General features: G+C 36.8%; 1 protein-coding gene across 1 annotated transcript; it reads right to left on the bottom strand.

The window, feature by feature from the left end:
- Window positions 1-1,633: 1,633 nt before the first annotated feature.
- Window positions 1,634-17,592, bottom strand: CCNL1 (cyclin L1). The gene is made up of 11 exons (XM_081956344.1): window positions 17,213-17,592; window positions 16,711-16,785; window positions 16,457-16,566; window positions 10,803-10,923; window positions 10,440-10,504; window positions 8,866-8,965; window positions 7,920-8,024; window positions 6,800-6,941; window positions 4,276-4,387; window positions 3,569-3,667; window positions 1,634-2,427 (listed from the first exon to the last, which is right to left on the bottom strand). Exons 1-11 carry the CDS (start codon window positions 17,507-17,509, stop codon window positions 2,079-2,081), a joined length of 1,575 nt encoding a protein of 524 aa, XP_081812470.1. The 5' UTR covers window positions 17,510-17,592; the 3' UTR covers window positions 1,634-2,078.
- Between the last annotated feature and the right edge of the window lie 1,087 nt (window positions 17,593-18,679).

Genomic DNA, 18,679 nt, shown 5'->3' with positions numbered 1-18,679 from the left:
AAAAAATCCTTGTTTGCATAAAAGAAAAATGATTGTGGTTACTGACACAAAATCTCTCCGACTTGCATTGAAATTTATGTTTCCTAATTAACAGTGTGATAGTTGAACTGCTTCCTAAAGTATACCATCTTCTTCATTAAAGACTTAGTACCACATAATTTGTTGCCCCTCCTTATTCTTACTCCATGTGTCCTTCCTTAACGACAGCACAATTGTCTCTTGACATAGCAGTTGATCCCGTTTAGTTATATTTCACTTAATATGAGCCAGATCCAAATTATGTCATTTTTCTGCTCCTTATTGACACATCCAGGAGCAGCCTCATGACTTATTGATGTTCACCAGCCCAATGGCAGAAGTGGAAGTATGGGCACAGCCTCTCTATCCATCTCTATCATGGAGGTAAGAGCAAGGAAGGATGGCACAATTTCAGGATGGTGTCTTTGTCTGAAGAAACAAAGACTTTTGTTATAGAACTAAGGCAGAGTCTCTTTGAAGAGTTTCTCTTATCTTTCACATCCGGATGGACTTTTCTTCGCAGATAAACTTACAAAAAAAAAACCTCTCTCTTTTCCAGACCCTCACATTCCCTTTGTTCCTGGTCAACCTCTTCTACCATACTATTTGTTAAAATAAGAGCTTGACATGGTCCACGTGAATTGGAAAGAGAATTATTTTGTATACAAGTTTTAAAGTTAAATAGGATCATAAACTGAAATAGTATTGATAATGAAATGCTGGAGTCAGCTCTGTACAGAGGAATCCACAACTCAGCGACTGGAAATTATAGAGAAAAAGAAGTTTTAAGTAAAAGTGCTGTTCTCAAGTTTTTCCACTTTGACTTGTTTATAACACAATGTGATTTAAGAAAAACAAAGCAATGTTTTTAAGATTCCTGACAAAGCCCTGGTGTCATAATAATGATAATAATAATTTATTAAATTTCTAGATGTCCAGAATTGGATGCAACAGAGGCAGAATAGGCATCAGCAATGAGCAGACTTCGTGCAGTACTATTCTCTGCCAACTCAAGGATGGAGGGAAAAACATTACAATTCAAGAGAAGTGAAAGGACAACTAACTTTTATAACCTTGCAGAAATCCAGTCTAGTTGTGAAGCTTTGGACACCAGAATAAGAATTAAAATCAGGTTCTTGATGTTCGGATTTAGTTCAGAAACCTGAGTGGCCTTCTATGAAGGTGTCTTCATGAAACTGATGGGCTTAAGAAAATACAATAGAAACACTATAAACAAATTATAAATCTCAATTAAGCGTTATAAATGCTGATATATTACATTGCAGCAAGGCAATATATCAGCATTTGTAACAGTCTGAGAAGAAAAATTCAAATCAAGGAAGCTCAAACTATTATTGTTTCAAATAAAATTTGCCCAAATGTTTACCCAAAGTCAGGTCTGAGTTGAAGGCTTGAATTTTAATAATGATCCTCTATCTGATTCAGATTTACTATTTAATCGTATTTTGAACAAAAAACAAGTCTCGCTAGGTTCAACATTCAATATCTTTTTTGAGAAGTTTTTGTAATGTTTAAATGGTATTTCAGAAGATGCCTCTCCATGTTATCTGAAGAGCAACTAGGAGGAAATGATGACTTGTTAATAAAACATCAGAACTTGACAAAAGATTGTTTAATGAGGTATTCAGCAGGGTAGTAAAAAGTTGTATATTTTATTTTATTTTTGTAAAAATCTTTTACACATGCAGACTAAAACCAGTGTAAGAAAGTACCCACCATTATCTTAAACAAATAACTATACTTAAATAGAAATGTCTGCAATATGTTTGTATAAAAATAAGATACATTTGTACAGAAACAGATCTCCAGTTTTCATATTGATACCACAATCCTAAACACATACAATTTAACCTGATTATTGTTTCAAATTAGATGATACTGCTAAGGTATTTTATGTGCAAAAATTCAACATTTTTTTGAACGTGTCTTACATTCTGGACATACTGGGCTTCAAATTAAATCCTAATTGACTTCAAGTTTCAAAGAGTCACATACCTTGTATAACATCCAAGCAAAGGTAATAAGCAATGCGCCCACATTTAGTGCCTGTGCCTGCTATGTCCTGAACGGCCAGCCCCATGGTGCTTGCTTTTATGTGATCTCTCAAATGAACGAGACCTTTCTCGCCTGTCTCTGTGGTGTCCTCGCTCGTGTCTATGTTTCTTAATGAGGTCTGAATGGTCCCTAGATTTGCTCTGAGAACGTGAACGAGACTTTTTTCGCTTGTGACTGTGTCTATTTACTCCTTTCAGTTCTTCTCTGCTGTGCTTTGGTTTTAGATGGGGCGATCCATGATTATGGTGTCTTCGAGGGCTGCCACTGTGACTACGTGATCTGCTTCTGGACCTTGAGCTGTAGGTTCCCGAGAGACTCCGTCTATTGTTGTAACTTAAAAGACAACATTATGGCTTTTCAGCTTGTTATGCAAAATGCAGCACTGAATTACCTACTGCTCATATTTTGTTAAGCATTATTTTTACGTTGCTAAAATTACTTCTACCAGGCTACTCCTATTATATTTGTTTGCAAAACAATTACAACAAAATAGAAAATTAGGAAGTCTGCTATAGTTTGATATACAAAACTACTGAATACTATCATTTATGGGAGAATATCACTGCTATAGTGTGTGTCCTAGAAGATACTGTGTGCTTCATGTATTATTTCTTTTTAGGGCATTCAATTCAGCTTTCAATCCTGCATTGAAACTTCATGAGTATGTAGGAAATCAAAATGTAAGCTAATTTGCAGCAAAAAGTATTTGAACGTCAGTTACCTAAGAAAAAGGGCACTGCCGGCAGGGGCCCCTGAAGTAGCATGGCACAGCCTTTTAAGCTTATATACTGCCCCTTAGTCTTGACAGCACTCTCTGGGCAGTCTATAATATACAAGCATTATTGGCATACTGTTCCCAACAATCTGGGTCCTCCAAGGATAGAAGGTAGAGTCAACCTTGAGCCCCCATAAGGATCAAACTCCAGGCTAAACAGAGTTTGCCTGCAATTCTGTACTTTAATAATTGCACCATCAGGTCATCTAAGTAGGAAAGAAAGGTACCAGGGAAATTGGGAGTCAGTCTGCTGGCCAATATTTAATGCTTGCAACCCAAGCTACTGGCACTGCAAGGAGAGGACAGGGAATGGAAAGCACTGGGAAAAATGATGGTTGCACTAGGGTACAAGGCATGCAGATGAGTGGGGGAAAAGGTGTGACATACACCTGTCTTGCCCTATTTGTCTGCTTTGATACCTTCAGAGAGAACATTTCTTTTATCTGAAATCTAAATTGTGCTGGGTTTTGGATCTCAGCTGCAAACCTCCTGGAATGCTTCAGTTGAATTTACAAAATACTGATCTGTTGATTTGCAGGCCCAAAGTTGGAATGAGACTCCCAAATTGTTCTCAAAGCATTCACAACATGAATACATTACACAGTTAAAATTAACCTTCCCAAGATACTACGCAATACAATAAAAGCACTTTTTGAATAAAATTGTAAGATATGAAGTAATCATTAAAAAAATACTTACTGTCTCCTCGGAGAGTGAGATCTGGATCGTGATTTTGTTCTTGACTTTGATCGGCTACCACTTCTGCTGCTTCTGCTTCGCTTGCTCTCTTTTCTCATTCTGGTAAAAGGGGCGCGGGGGGGGGGGGGGGAAGAAAGGCATTAATTACTACATAGGCTGCAACAATTAAGTTTCTTCAATTGAATTAGCCTGGGACAAAACTTATTACAAACTGTTACTTCTAAGTATGAGGAAAATAAGTTGTGCTGAAATCATTCATCAGAGCAGAGAACAAACAGCTGGTTTTGAGAGGTTCATGCCGTAACCTAAACCCAGGTTTCCGTTGGTTCTGTCCATGTATGTAAAAAAAAAAAGAAGGTCTGAACATAGTTTTTTCTAGATGGGGGAGGTAGAAAAAAAGGCAAGGATGTTGGAGGCCGAACAGAAGAGAGGAAAAATCTGAGATGAGCAGAAGAACATGATGTAAGGATATGCCATGCTAGAATCTATTGGAGGAAGAGAACAGAGACAACAAGCCTACTTGTATAAAATAAGATTCTGGGATCATTCAGAATTTTGTTTTGCATGCTATTTAATAACAAACTCAATAATGATGTCATAATTTATCATAACTGAACAGTTGGGCAGAACTTATGAAGTGGAATGATATGTCCCAGTTTTGGGGGAAAAAAACGTTATTTCTGTTTTGTGAAAACCTCATCACTTACCCATTATAAGGACTTTTGGAAACCATCTGCCTGTCTTCTGGTTCTTTTTTGATAGTTTTTGCATTAATACACACTGGAGATTTTTCTTCTGTTTTTATTTCTCTTGGAGATGCTAAGAAATAAAATAATCCAAGGTAAATATTCTTTTTCTGTAACCAGTAACTAGATTTTAATTATCAACTACCATTAACTTTAATTTTTTCTTGGTTTAAAACATTGGCAGCTAGCTTTTATCTTCCCCCTTAGACTAGCTTTTGCGTTCTGAAAAATTAAGATCAGTAATTTCCAAAGAAGCCTCTCCCAATTTGGATTCCTATTATTTGAAATAAATGATGTCAGTGTTTTCAAGGTAATGTAGGTTTGTGAACCTTTTGAAGTTTGAGTATTTTTTCATAAATATGATTTAAAATGTGATCTATTCTCCACATAAACCCTGAAATTAGATAAAATGAAGCCAATTAAACATGAGTCAAAAACAATGTCCCCATTCAGTTATGTAAGAAAACTGTTCACGTGTGTGTGTGTGTGTGTGTGTGTGTAACAAAAGTATGTGAACCTCTAGGATTATCAATTCATTTGAAGCAGTCAGGTATTTCACTCAATGGAATGAATCAAGTATGAATGTGAGAGATCCTACCCTATTTATAGAACAGAATTCTTGGTATTTAATATTGAAGTCTGATTATAACACAGGTACATGGGAGTGTATAATGGCTTGAACAGGTTATCAAACTATTTCTAGAGAGTTCAGACTCCATCAATCCATTGTGAGGCAGATTGTCTTCAAATTCAAAACCATTGTTAACTTCCCAAGGAATGGTTGACTAACCAAGAGTACCACAAAAGCAAGGCATGTAATAGCCCAGATCTCAAAAGAATTCTAGACTAACAGTCAGCATATTGCTCCCAACAATTTGGGTCCTCATTTTACCCACCTTGGAAGGATGGAAGGTTGAGTCAACCTTGAGCCTAGTGAGATTTGAACTGCCAAATTGCAGGTAGCTGGCAGTCAGCAGAAGTAGTCTGCAATACTGCACTCTAACCACTGTGCTACCGTGGCTCATAAGAACCTTATCACATTTGGGAAACATGGTCAAAGCACATCAGTCGTACGACTAAAGAATGGTTAGACTAAAGAATGGTTAAAGTACAAGAAAGTTAATGTTTTAGAATAGGCAAATCAATTTCCCTGATTTCAATTCTATAGAAATGTGTGAAGGATTAGAAGTTGGCAGCTCATGTGATGAAGCCCACCAATGTCGAGTTGACACTGCTCTGTAAGGAGGATTGAGATAAAATTCCTGCAAGCCAATTTGCAGGACTGAGCAACAGTAATATATTTAGTTGCTGTTACTCTGATCAAGGGCAGCAGAACACAGCAATTACTGATAGCAAAGATTCACATACTTTTGCCAAACAAATATGGGTCATTTTCAAGTTTGATTTTGGCCGATTTATTTAACTGAGTTCTCTTCATCTTGCTTTAGCACTTGTGCAGAGCAGAGATCATATTTCAGGTTTCATTTACACAGAAATATTGAAAGTTCAAAAAGATTCACAAATTTTTAAGCATTACCATATGCTAACTTGCATATTGTAAGGACCATTTGGCAGATTCTTTTTTCACATCCATGCTTTCCAAAATGCTTAACCTGTTTCCCTGAAAATAAGACCTCCCTGGATAATAAATCCAATCGGGATTTTGAATGCATGCGCTAAAATAAGCTCTCTCCCGAAAATAAGCCCTCCCTGAAAATATTGCAACACAGCAGCAGCCATGATGCCTCCCACACCTCAAAAATAATAAGCGCTTATTTCAGGGGGCAAAGGAAAATAAGACCTTGTCGTATTTTTGGGGAAACACGGTACATATTAAGATAACTTGCATTCCCCAAGCTGGCCATTCATAAAGGAGTTGCTAAATATTAGGAATATGACAAATAATTCATGCACGAACAATTTCAAAACATGCATGCTTGCTCCAAATACAGAATAAGATAGAATAGGAAAAAGGAGTCAAGGATATAATGAAGCAGCTAAGAAGGAGCAGGGAAGGAGGACAACTTGAGTAAACCACTAGGGAACATGGTGAATTATGTTATGCTGCAAAACTGAACAAGAAAATTGGAGGGCCTGGCAGGCTGGTAAGGTATGCTATGCTGAGCTATTGGAGGAGGATTGACTAATTAATTATAAAATGGATGGTAGAGCTTCCAGGACACAACGCACCTGTTGAGTTTGAAGCAAAACAGGGTTTTAGCAGTTTTTTTAAAAAAAACCTGTGCATACCTTTGTCAAGTATACAATGGCTACAACATTTGGACAGCAAGGATTCAGAGGCTTAATGAGTTCTATTATCATATTCAATAGGTTTCAGAACATAGATACTTAACTACCAAATCAGATCCTGTGACAAAATCATTACAGTAGCTTTTGAAGCAATATATAATTAAAAAGCATAAAATCTAGAGCTGATTGTGGCTGCACATAGTCAAAATGGCAACGATTAGTAAATAAAACTTACATGGCTTGGAAGCTGGCGAAAAGCCTCCCAATGTTGAAAGCGCTGGCGTTCCATCTGGATTTAATCCTTTGGCTTTTAATTTAGCTTCCTGTAGAGCCATTTTTCTTTTTTCTACTTCCTTATCAAGCAATTCATAATTAGGCTGTAAAAACATGAGTCCAAAAGTCAGTTCATACCAAAATGGATACATAGATCAGCTTGTTGTACTTTCTAACAGTGAAATTTAGGTGGTTGAACTTTTTTTTAAAAAATGGCTTCTACATTGTCAGAAGGTGCTCTCAGGTACATATGTGCAGAAACACATTTGTGAATTAAAATGATCCATAAATCAGGAAACTATATAAAAAGTTAGCTTAAGTTAGATGAGATAGAAAGAAGCTGACCACAAGAGGCCCCTGACATTAAAAATGTTGACTCGCTCTTTCTGTGTTGGAGATGGAATAAATGTGAAGGTTGTCATCCAGATGTCATATGGACGTCCACTTATAACTCATTATTAGTTAGACATTATTATGGTGACCTAGTTCTTCGATGGCAGCTAAGAGTTCCGATTGTTAAGATTTTATTATATTATATTCCCCAAATCTAAAATATTTTAATCTATAAAGACCTTTTATATCTAGTTTGTTCTGTTGAGAAAGAAAAGACCATATACTCATGGAAGAATGCATGTGTTCCAGATTCCAATTGTTGGCTTAACATCTGTCAACTCCCAGCCTTTGAATCATGTGTGCATTAGACAGGTAAGGCTAGACATTATGATTCCGTATGGACTAGGTATAATTTATATTATTTTCTGTTAATTTTGTTGCTGTTTCTTAAATAATTATTTTTTTCTTTTTTGTTTTTTCTTCTTCTCCAGGTGATTTAGTACATTTTTACTTTGTTTCAGTATAAAGCTTTTCAACATAGTAAATTAGGTTTTTTTTTTAAACTATGTCTTTTCTACAATAGTAGATTCACTATTACTATTTTACTTTTCTTGAAATTATCCCCAAGTATCCATACACGCTGACTGGAGCTACCAAAACTACCAAATAAACAACTGGAATGCATACAGTAAGGGAAATAGCTACACTGTAATATTTGTAATGCCATTTATATAGATACAGAACATTACCTTTTTCCTAGTGTAAAGCTTAAGTGTTGCTAAACATATCTCCTGAATGTCTTCTTCAGTAGCTCCAAAAAGCAAAAACCAATGAGGACGGTTAGGTAAAGGAATCTAGAAGACAAAATGTTAACAAAAAAGTTACAAATCTATTTTTTCCAAGATTCCATAGATCTGAAGAGTCTGAAAGGACCCAACAGACTTCTCAAAATGTAGGCCCTTTTAAAAAGGTATCTCTTGTTGACATTAACTCCCAGGCAAGTTCATACTGAAAATCTATACATGTAATATTTTCATTATTTATTTTTAATTTATTAAATAAATTTATACGGCTGCCCAACTTAAGTCCTGGTGACTCTGAGCAGTTTATAAGATTAAAACCTCAAATACAAAATCCAATCCACCCTACATTCAACGACATTTAAACAAGCCACTCCATATCAACTGGCAAAATTACATCTTCAGGGCCTTTCGGAGGAGTATCAAAATGGAGGGGTGTCTTATCTCCGCTGGGGAAAAAGACCTTCTACTTGATCTCACTAGGAGGATTTCCTTGATAGATGAGATCCATAAAATACCCATTGTTGCTAATCTCATAGGTCGAGTAATATAACTGGGAAAAAGCAGTCCTTCAAATAACCTGGTCTCAAACCATGTAGGACTTTAAAGGCAGTAATTAGTGCCTTAAATTGAACTAGGGAGCAAATCAGCAACCAATGCAGCTTCCGCAAGAGAAGTGACACATGCAAATCTAGATTTACACATAATCATGCAGACTGCAGTATTTTGAACTGACGTTTCTAGATACGTTTCACAGGCAATCTCATTTGTATGGGATTCCAACTCCTTTGGGATTGGATTTCTGTCGGTTAGTCCCCATTATGATTCATAGAATCAATATAAAAAATTGAAAATATACAAAAGCTATGAGCAAAGAAGAAAGAAAAATACTTACTTGAAGAGCTCTAGCAGCAAGATAGATGCAAGCACAAGCTATAGTTTCTGCTTGAAATCGAACAAATACATTGGTTCGAAGAGTGTCATTCATGTAATTCCTGAAAAATATAAACCTCAATGTGTTTCCAGTTTAAGGGATACCATAAAATCAAGCAAAGAAAGTTGGAGACTCAATCTACTTTATTATTTTTTCTTTTATTTCAGTAATATAGGTTCCCATTTGTCAAAGAATCTGCCATAAAGACAAAATGCCTCAAATGCCCCTGGACCACTGTAACACACAGGCTCTTTTTATCTCTCTAGAACCCCATGAAAGTACAAGCTGAGTTTTGAGTTCAGTCTTTACTATTACAATGCAGTGCACCTCAACACAAAAGACTTAACAAAAGTTAATGCATTTTTAAAGTATTTTTGGAAGTGTCCATCAACTAAACTTTACCTCCAAAATTATTAATTCACGTGACCAATTTCTTTTAAAAATCACTGAATTGTTATTGATCTGTTAAATTCATACAGATTAACATAATCTACAGCAAATTTGTAGCCATCAAAAATTAAACATATTACACTAAAAAAATATTTTACATCCCATTATATTGAAGGGATTGATATAAGCATATGCTTTAGTCTCTTAGGGATATCAACCAGATTTGATTTAGCATTCTGTATTTTAAAAAATAATTAAAATATTTACAATTACTTTTAGATCATCTGTGAGACCAGAGAGAGATGTGAATGACAACTGTACACATATTTCTATAGGTACAATATAAAATTGCAGGGTAACAATTTAAACATTTCTTACAATGCAATAGTCATTGCTAATCTAAAACTAAGTAATGAAGTATTTCTCTAAACCTAGCAGGTAACTTCCAAACATACCTACAGCCCTATTGTGAATTTTCTGTGTGGAAACCTTCACTCATCAATATGCCTATAAATGAGACATGTGCTAGCTTTTGGCATGCACAGAGGAAAATAATCCCCCAGTTAGGCAACCCTCCCAAATAAATAGATGCTTGGAGGATAGAATTAAATCTTATATGATTTACCTTAATAGGTAATGTCATAACCCCTTTAACTAGGACAACAAGTATACATTTCATGATTATGTATATTGAATAGGTAGTTCTAGAATCAAATATACAAATCCTTTTGACACCCCGACAGAACTAGAAGATGCTGCCCGCTGGATATGGACCACTTCAGTAAATCTTGGCTGAGAGCTTGCACTGGATTGACTGGAGAGAGAGGCAGCCAATCAGGCCATCCTCAGATCATGAGCTGTGGTGCAGAGGGCAGAGTTCTATGACTTACCATCAGGGACTACCCTTTAATTAAAGAGTAGAAAAAAGAAAAAAGTTAAATTGAGTTCTCCAAGGAAATGCATTATTGAAAGCCATGAAAATAGTAAGCAGAAAACAAGCAGCAGCACACTCCACAAGAATTTGCTTTGTTTTTTTGGTTTTTTAACTTACAGTTCATTACTTGGTATTTGGACATCGAGCTTGTTTTTTTTTCTGCTACTATTTTTCTGGCTAAGAAATGTTAAAAAAGAAGGAAATAACTTACCAGGCTGTCTGGACGAGAGTTTGACTACGTTCACATTCTAAGACTTGCAAGTACATAACAATGATCTGAGGGATGAAATAAAAAGCAACATGTATTAAATCAGTTATTGAAAAAATTAACACATTTTATTCCAATCTCACTTTGAGCATAAATCAATCATAATTAGATTTAAAGTTTTCTAGCAGCTTCTGAAAAATCAAAACCACTCTTTCTACTGGTTCCAAGTGTTATCTTTTCTGAAGAAGGCACTTATACTTATGCTATAGTAGTGCAAATGCAAAAAAAACCCTCTTTACCTTCTCCATCATTATGGAAATACATATATAGTTTAATACTGGAAAGCAAACACTTTAGAAGACTCACCTTATGTGGATGCTTGACATGAACACAAAAACCCAATTCCTTCAGCACCCTCCTTTCTGCTTTGATTACTTGATTTTTGGTGTTTATGTAGTTCTGATCAAGTATCAATGGGCTTGGAGTCCTACAGTTTGTAAGAGATAGAGTCAAAACGCTTTTCTATATCGAAGACAGCAGCTTCTCTGTTTTCCCTTTCCAACCAACTAATGGCAACAGAAACCAGATTTTGAACTCCTGCAAACAAGTTTAAGCTTTAATCTTGTGCTGTCCAAGTTAACTAAAAAGTCATTACCTAAAATTTTATTTACCTGTAAATATTTGCAATGAGACATTTGAAAGATACTTCATTAAAAAGACAATTGAGCTACAAGACAAGAGTGTCCCGGCAGTTTCTCAGGGAAAGTTTTCATTAGCTGAAAAGGAACTTACTGGTATATACAACATTTCAATTTCCGCTTGACAGTTTCAACTCTGTAAAATAAATCTGTTATGCATGGGTAAGTAAATGAAAGCCTTTAATATTTTTTCCCTGCTATTCAGTGAGAAAATAGGTGCATGTGTCTATGTGTATGTAAAGAAAGTCAGAGAGACAGGCACACAATTTCTTCCATTATAAAATCATAAAAAAGTGAAAGAATATCTTGGACATGTGATGTGACACCCAGAAAAATATGGCATATTTCACTTAATCCTCCAAGGAAAGATTGAAGGCAAACAAGGTCCAGGCAGGAGAAGAACATCATGGCTTCAAAATCTAAGGGACTGTTTTGGACAAAACTCAGCAACACTTTTTTGTGCGGCTATATAGGATCGCCAACATGATTGTCAAGGTCCGATGTTGGATATGGCACAAAAAGTTTAAAAAGCAATGACAAACAAGAAATCATATTAATTTCTGTATTTCTACATTTTGTGGATAGTCTATGATTTTGGGTAATTCTCACTTTTTAACAAATATAAAAAATAAATTAAAAAAATTATTTAATTTATTTAATGCCCAAAACAAAATGTTAAAAATGTTATGCAGTCTTGCATATTACTACAATTTTTCCCACTGTTTCCCTATTTGACATTTAGATGGACAGAGAAATGTACTTTCATACCTTAGAACGCTAGGCATTCTACTTTACTCTGAATTCTAGAACATTTCATATTTAACAAAAAGCTTGGGGAAAATATATTTTTCCAAAAATATATTTTTCCAAATATATATCCCCCCAAAATAAGCACTATGGACTCAGAAAATGTGTCAATCTCTTACCTTTGTTATCTGTTAGTAGTGTAATATTCTGAATGTTACCCATTTTTAACTGGACAGAGAAAAGCAAATCACATTCCTACTTTAATTAGTTATGCAGAGCGCCAAATGACATCATATCTATCAGATTACATTCCTATAACTACTGTTTGATTCAAATGCCATTCAAGTTAGTTTAGAGCTACAGGACATCTGAGAAATAAAAAAATATAGAGAAGTATACATCTCTATGATGTTCCAATTATCTGTTGGTCTGCAACTTAAACAGGTAAATGTTACTTATGTAGTCATTTGTCCTAGGAAATTTTTTAGCAAAATCTTTCTCCAAATTCACACTATTGTTTTGAGGTATGAACAAGCAAATCTCATCTTCAATTCTATACTAATTTAACTCCTGAAAATGCATGTGTTTTCCCAATTTTATTGAACTGCTTCTTACACAAACATGCATTTTTATAACCTCAATTAAATTTCAAACTCTATTTTGACCTAAAATTATGCCGTTTGTCTTTAAGGCAAACAATAAAGCTTTCCCAAAACCATAGAAATATCAACAAACTTATCTGTATTAAGATTTAAAATATTTATCTGGGTAGCTCTTGGCAATTGACCATATTACTTAAGCAAAATCCATAAGTGAATTCCACTTATAAAATAAGCAGTTTGCAATTATTATGAGAAAGTTTTGATAAGGAGCACAAACTAATGTGCAACAACTGAACAACTCCAGAATGTTCCACTCATCCTTTGAAATATGCCAAACTGAATAACCTTAGCATGGTATGGAGGGAGATAGAATATTCTACAGGTTTTTGGATAAATGTAAACATTGGAAGGTGTTTGCTATTTGGATCTGGAATGTATTTCAAGATTAAAAGGCTCAATATTTTATTTAATACTGTACTACCTAGAAATTTTAACAGAAATATGTTTTATATTTGCTTTCTCTGAAATAGATTAATTCACCAGAGTATAAAAGGCAAGATAATTTTTACATATTTATATCTGAAAAATATGTTAATTGAACAATGACAGTTAAAGCCCTCCTTGTAGAGGCATATATGAGATGAAACAATTGCTCAACTGCTTCCAATATTATTCCGCCATTGGAATAAAAGTGATGTACCCAAGTGTAATATATTTAGCCATATTAGAAGATAAATTAAATACATTTCACTGGAAGCAAATTGTAAAGCTGGACTATCTTGTAAGTAAATACAAATGACAGTCTGCAAGTCTGTTAAGTATCTAATTATCTGTGTAAAACTCTAAACCATTACAATTTGAAATATTGTCCTGAACCCACAACCAGGGGTCAAATCATTAACTCAGTATCTTTCTCAATCTAAATTTATGTGCCATATTTAATTTTAAATTTGCATGTGTCTGTATACATACACGCACATACATGTCCAAAGGCACACTTTTCCTTGCCTGCATTTGTCGCAACTGATCCTTAAGAAAAACACTTTTTAATTAAATTTTTATACCATCCATCTCCCCCATAAGACTTTGCTGCAATTTTAACTCAGCACTTGAGTGCTCTGGCAAGAACTGTGTAACTGCTTACAGCCAGAATATGTAGCAATAGAATTTAGGTTTATATACCACCCATAGTGCTTTACATCACTCTCTGGGCAGCTTGCAATCTAGAAGCATTATTTGCATATTGCCCCAACAATCCAGGTCATTTTACCAACCTCGGAAGGATGGAAGGCTGAGTCAACCGTAAGCCCTGTCAGGATTGAACTCCAGGCTGTTGGCAGAGTTTACCCACAAAATTCCACTTTAACCACTGCACCACCTGGGTTTTGTTTATATTTATAGAAATAAACCCTAAGGTCTGTGAGGGGCATTTAGGACCAAAATATATGAAGACAAGTACTTAGCTTTGCTATCTATTTGTCTGTTAACAAGTAACATTGTCTTCCATTCTTGATATAAGTCTGAATATCTATTTTATATTTCTCCCTGCTAAGTACCACCTATATACATGTGTACACGGATTTAGCATCTCTAGGATTTTGGCTTCTCACATCTTAACCTTCTTTATGTCCCATTTTGTGTATTGTTGATAAAGCACAGAAAAGAAAGTGGAATAATCAATATACTATAAATTTCAGGAAAGTCACATTCTTAAATCAGAAATGTCTTATTTGGAATAGTTCTGGTTTGATTAAAAAACGTGGAACTTCTAATACATACATTTTCTGTGAATTCCTCACTAAATTTGTTAGAATGAATGCAAATATTGAAATTATCTAACAGACCCATATTTTATTCTATTCAGGCAATACCTCAAAGTGATGTGACTGGACCTTCACAAGCAAAACATTGATTTTTTTGTCAATTGCTAAGCATGCGTATTTACTTTTACTTTACAAATCCACCTGCTTTTATTCTTCCAAAATCAACAAGAATCTTATTCCAAATGAAACAAAGTACACATTTCCTACTATCACTGAAAACGTATGCTAATTATATTCTTAAAGATTAATTTGCATATTCAATTGATTTGGGTTTTATAAAGGAAAATACTTGAGTTTTAAAACAATCTGTAGAAAAATATCATTCAATAAAATGTTACACATTGAGAGTAGTCATTTGTACATAGATAGGAACACTGTTGTAAAGGTGAAATATTCACCTTGGACCCTCAAATTCAGCAGAATAAATTATTATGAAATAAAGTTATTCAGCAAAACACAGATAAGATTTGTATTTAAAATTCACACATATACACACACATTTTACTAGTTTCCAAAAACCTGGACAGCAAAGATAAAAGCTTAACCCAAGATACAGGAGTTCCTCCAAATTGTTCACCAATGCCCAACCTGTCAGTCCCCGGTTCCAGTGACCTATTCTGAGAGCACTGGCTTCTCCTTGGGGATTTTCCATACGTCACTCACTGTTGCCATGACGACAGCTTCATCTCTATGAACCACTCCACATCACCCAGGCTTTGGTAAATGTAGCTGGTCGCTGTATAGTCGGTTGCAAGGGAAAAAAGAGCTAAAGTTAATAACGTGTACAACTGATTTGTTTGTAAAATTGTAACACGCACAGAAATATACTTACATCCTGTTAAAAAAAAAAGAACCTGCATGCCAAATTTTAAGTTTCCATAACCAGATTTGTTGCAGAATTTTCAGAGAATATTTAAATTAGATTAATTAGAAACATAAATGAAACATAGTTCCCCAATACAACACTGACACCTAAAGCAGAATGCCAATGTTTGGAATGTTAGTTTATAAGCTTTAAAAAATAATTAAAATATATACAAGTAGTTAAATCAGAACCTAGATAATGATGTCTTAGACTCACTGGCCATGATATATTTGCTTCACTTGGAATCAAAGTATAGCTAAAAGTGCCCTTTCTGCATTTACATTCAAAATAAAATGCATATTTTAAGAAAATGCTTGAAAAGCAAATAAGCAACATTAAGCCATATGTATTTTGCCAAAATAGGCAATGAATATTTTTTATTCAGCATAAATACCTAAATATATCCAAAACACTTATCGTGTTAGAATGGCCCACTATCCTATAAGACACAACTTCTTGGGAACTTCACTAAATTTCCAGGAATCACCGAAATCATCTTTATCACTACTAAATTCACTCAGATAAAATGAATGGATTAAAACAAGGAAACAATCTAGAAACTATAGTGTTTCTTTAAAGATTTCCTAACTTTCAATTTATTTTTAAAAAGTTCCCTAGTTTTATATTAAAAGCTTAGCACAATTCCACAACAAAACAGTTCTAAGTCACTAAAGCACGCAAAAGCATGATGAACAACAAGTTTGGTTCATGTTCTTAGGTTCAGGTGGCTTTCAGGCTTCATTTGCTTATGTCACTGAGGATACTATTAAAAACAGGTATCTGCTGTAAATCAAATTGCTGTCAACTGTCCAAACCAATAATACTACCGTCAACTTGAAAATTAAATGTAGATATTCCAAAGTACTATCTTAGATAAAATCTACTTGCTTCTACACCAATGACTGTATCAATACATTAACTGTAGTTCAGATTTAATAAGTCACCATAGCAAAGTCTGATGCAACATAAAATAAACAACAAGTACCAACTTAACGCCTTAGACTTCCATCAATTTTTGATCAATTAGTTATTAAACACATTAGACCTCTAACCTTACTTACAGGAGTAAACCAGCTACGTAAATAAATGACTATAATCTGCAGACCATTTTCAAAAACCTACATTAACAGACCTGCACAGAAACAATTCAAAGACCCCTCAACCTACTGAAGTAACCCTGTGCAACTGAAACCTCCACAAGTTTGAGACTACATTGTGTGAGTATACGATTAAACAAAATACACAGGTATGTTTCAGGTAATTAAAAAAATGGAGTTGGCCTTACCTTTTTATTCTTAGTTGGCGTAAGTGATGGAAAACATTGATCACATCTCTTATCCGACGGGGAGCTTCTTCAATTTTGGAAGCAAGATTAATGCAGGCCATAGCCACAATCTGGGAGGGGAAAAAAGCCAATTTTTCTGTGAAAACGGCCTTTGAACCCGACCCTCATTTATTATTATAATACACAAAAACATTCCAACACCCCCCCCCCCAAGTCCACCCAGCTTCCCTTTCCCTGATGGCCCTAGAACTCACCTCGAAACTGTGCTTGACGAAGGACTTGGAGTAAAAGAAACGATGGAACAGCACCTGCCCGGTCGCCATCGCCACCTGCGAATCCAATCCCCAGACGGGGAGGAGACAAAGATCAGCCATCTCAGGCACCCGTAGAAAGGCGCATGCGCAGGAGCGGCAGCGCTTCAACCCCCCCCCCCTCGCTTCTTCCCGGAAGCGGCGACAGAGCTGGGCCTGTCAAGCAGGCCGAGGTCGCGAAGCCGCCGCCATTTTGCATCAAGCGCCCGTTTCCTTTCCCCACTCCCTCTTTTTCCTTCTCCTGCGTCTCCACCACAGTGGGCCTTTCTAACGCCCCGACTTTTCTAACCCTCCGTTCTCTCCCGTTGGAAAATTGGAAGGGCCGGGATTTCGGTTAGGTCCAGACCAGGCCTTCCCGTCCGTTAGTTTCCACCCCCCCCGCCGCCCCCAACCCACCACCGCTTTTCTTCTTTTCCCTCATATGTTCGGCTCCGGTTGCGCTGACCTGTGGCAGACGGAGGAGAATGCCCGCGGCCTGGATGAGCTCGCAGCCCAAGATCCGGAGGTCGGTTTCACTCTGCAAGTCCAGTCCGTCCTGCAAGGAAGGCGTCGGAGAGAGCCGCTCCTCGGGGATGAGCGAGTGGTCGATAGTCAGCGACACCTCCGAGTACAACCGGTCGCCGATCAGAATCCCGGCAGGGAGAGCAGGAGGAGGAGGAGGAGGAGGAGGAGGAGGCGGCGGCGCTGAGGAGAGCGGGGCGCCCGCGACGGCGGGAGAAACGTGACTCCCAGCAGAGGCCATGACGAAGAATCGCGGAACTGAACGCACGTCGACCGCACCCGGAGCCGGCCACGCAGTGACTAGCCCTTTTGCGCCCGGGCGTCGATGACGCAGCACAGAGCGGTGCACGCCGGGAAAAGAACCCTCGCCTCGCGACCGTGTCTGAAAAGCCAGCGCCGCCCTCCCTCCCCTTGACGTCATTGGTGGTTAAGCGAAGAGGGGTGGGGGAGCGTCTCCGTGCTATTAATAGCTCAGTTCTAAGCAGGGAGGCAGCGGCGGCATGAGGGTCTTGTTGCCTCGGTGGGAAAGTCATAAAATGATACAATAATACAATAATACAATAGTAGAGTTGGAAGGGACCTTGGAAGTCTTCTAGTCCAACCCCCTGCCTAGGCAGGAAACCCTATATGATGGGAGTTGAAGTTCATACGTCTTAAGTTAACGAAGCTAGAGAACCAGGTTTGAAGTCCTAAAGCCGTTGGTGAATAGAAGAGAAGAGAATAAGAATAGAATAGAATAGAATAGAATACTTTATTGGCCAGGTGTGATTGGCCACACGAGGAATTTGTCTTTGGTGCATATGCTCTCAGTGTACATAAAAAGACAAGGTACATTCGTCAAGAATCATAAGGTACAGCACTTAATGATAGTCATAGGGTACAAATAAGCAATCAGGAAACCATCAATATCAATATAAATTGTAAGGATACAAGCCACAAAGTTACAGTCATAAAGTGATAAGGGGGAGGAGATGGGTGATAGGAAGGATGAGAAGATTAATAGTAATAGTAATGTAGCCTTAGTGAATAGTTTGGCAGTGGTGAGGGAATTATTTGCTTAGCAGAGTGATCATCGCATTCAGGGGAAAAAACTGTCCTTGTGTCTAGTTGTCTTGGTGTGCAGTGCTCTATAGCAGTGATGACAAATCTTTTCGGCAAAAGTTTTCGGCAAAGCCCAAACGAACGTGTGTGCGTGCATGTGCATGCGCCAGAGCACTGGAAACCCGAAGACCAGCTGGCTGGCACACGCATGCCTAGTTTTTGGCTGTTTTCAGGCTATTTCCCAGGCCTTTTTACAGCTGCTTTTTGGCCCAAAAGTGGCCTGAAAATGGCCCGGAAAAACAGCCTGAAAACGCCCCAAAAATGGCCAGGGTTTTGGACGTTTTTCAGTGCCTCTTAAAGGAATGATTGG

The sequence above is a fragment of the Natrix helvetica genome, assembly GCF_964273705.1.
Source record: "Natrix helvetica genome assembly, chromosome: 5".
In the NCBI taxonomy this organism is placed as follows: domain Eukaryota; kingdom Metazoa; phylum Chordata; class Lepidosauria; order Squamata; family Natricidae; genus Natrix; species Natrix helvetica.
This window is presented reverse-complemented; position numbering and strand designations above follow the sequence as displayed.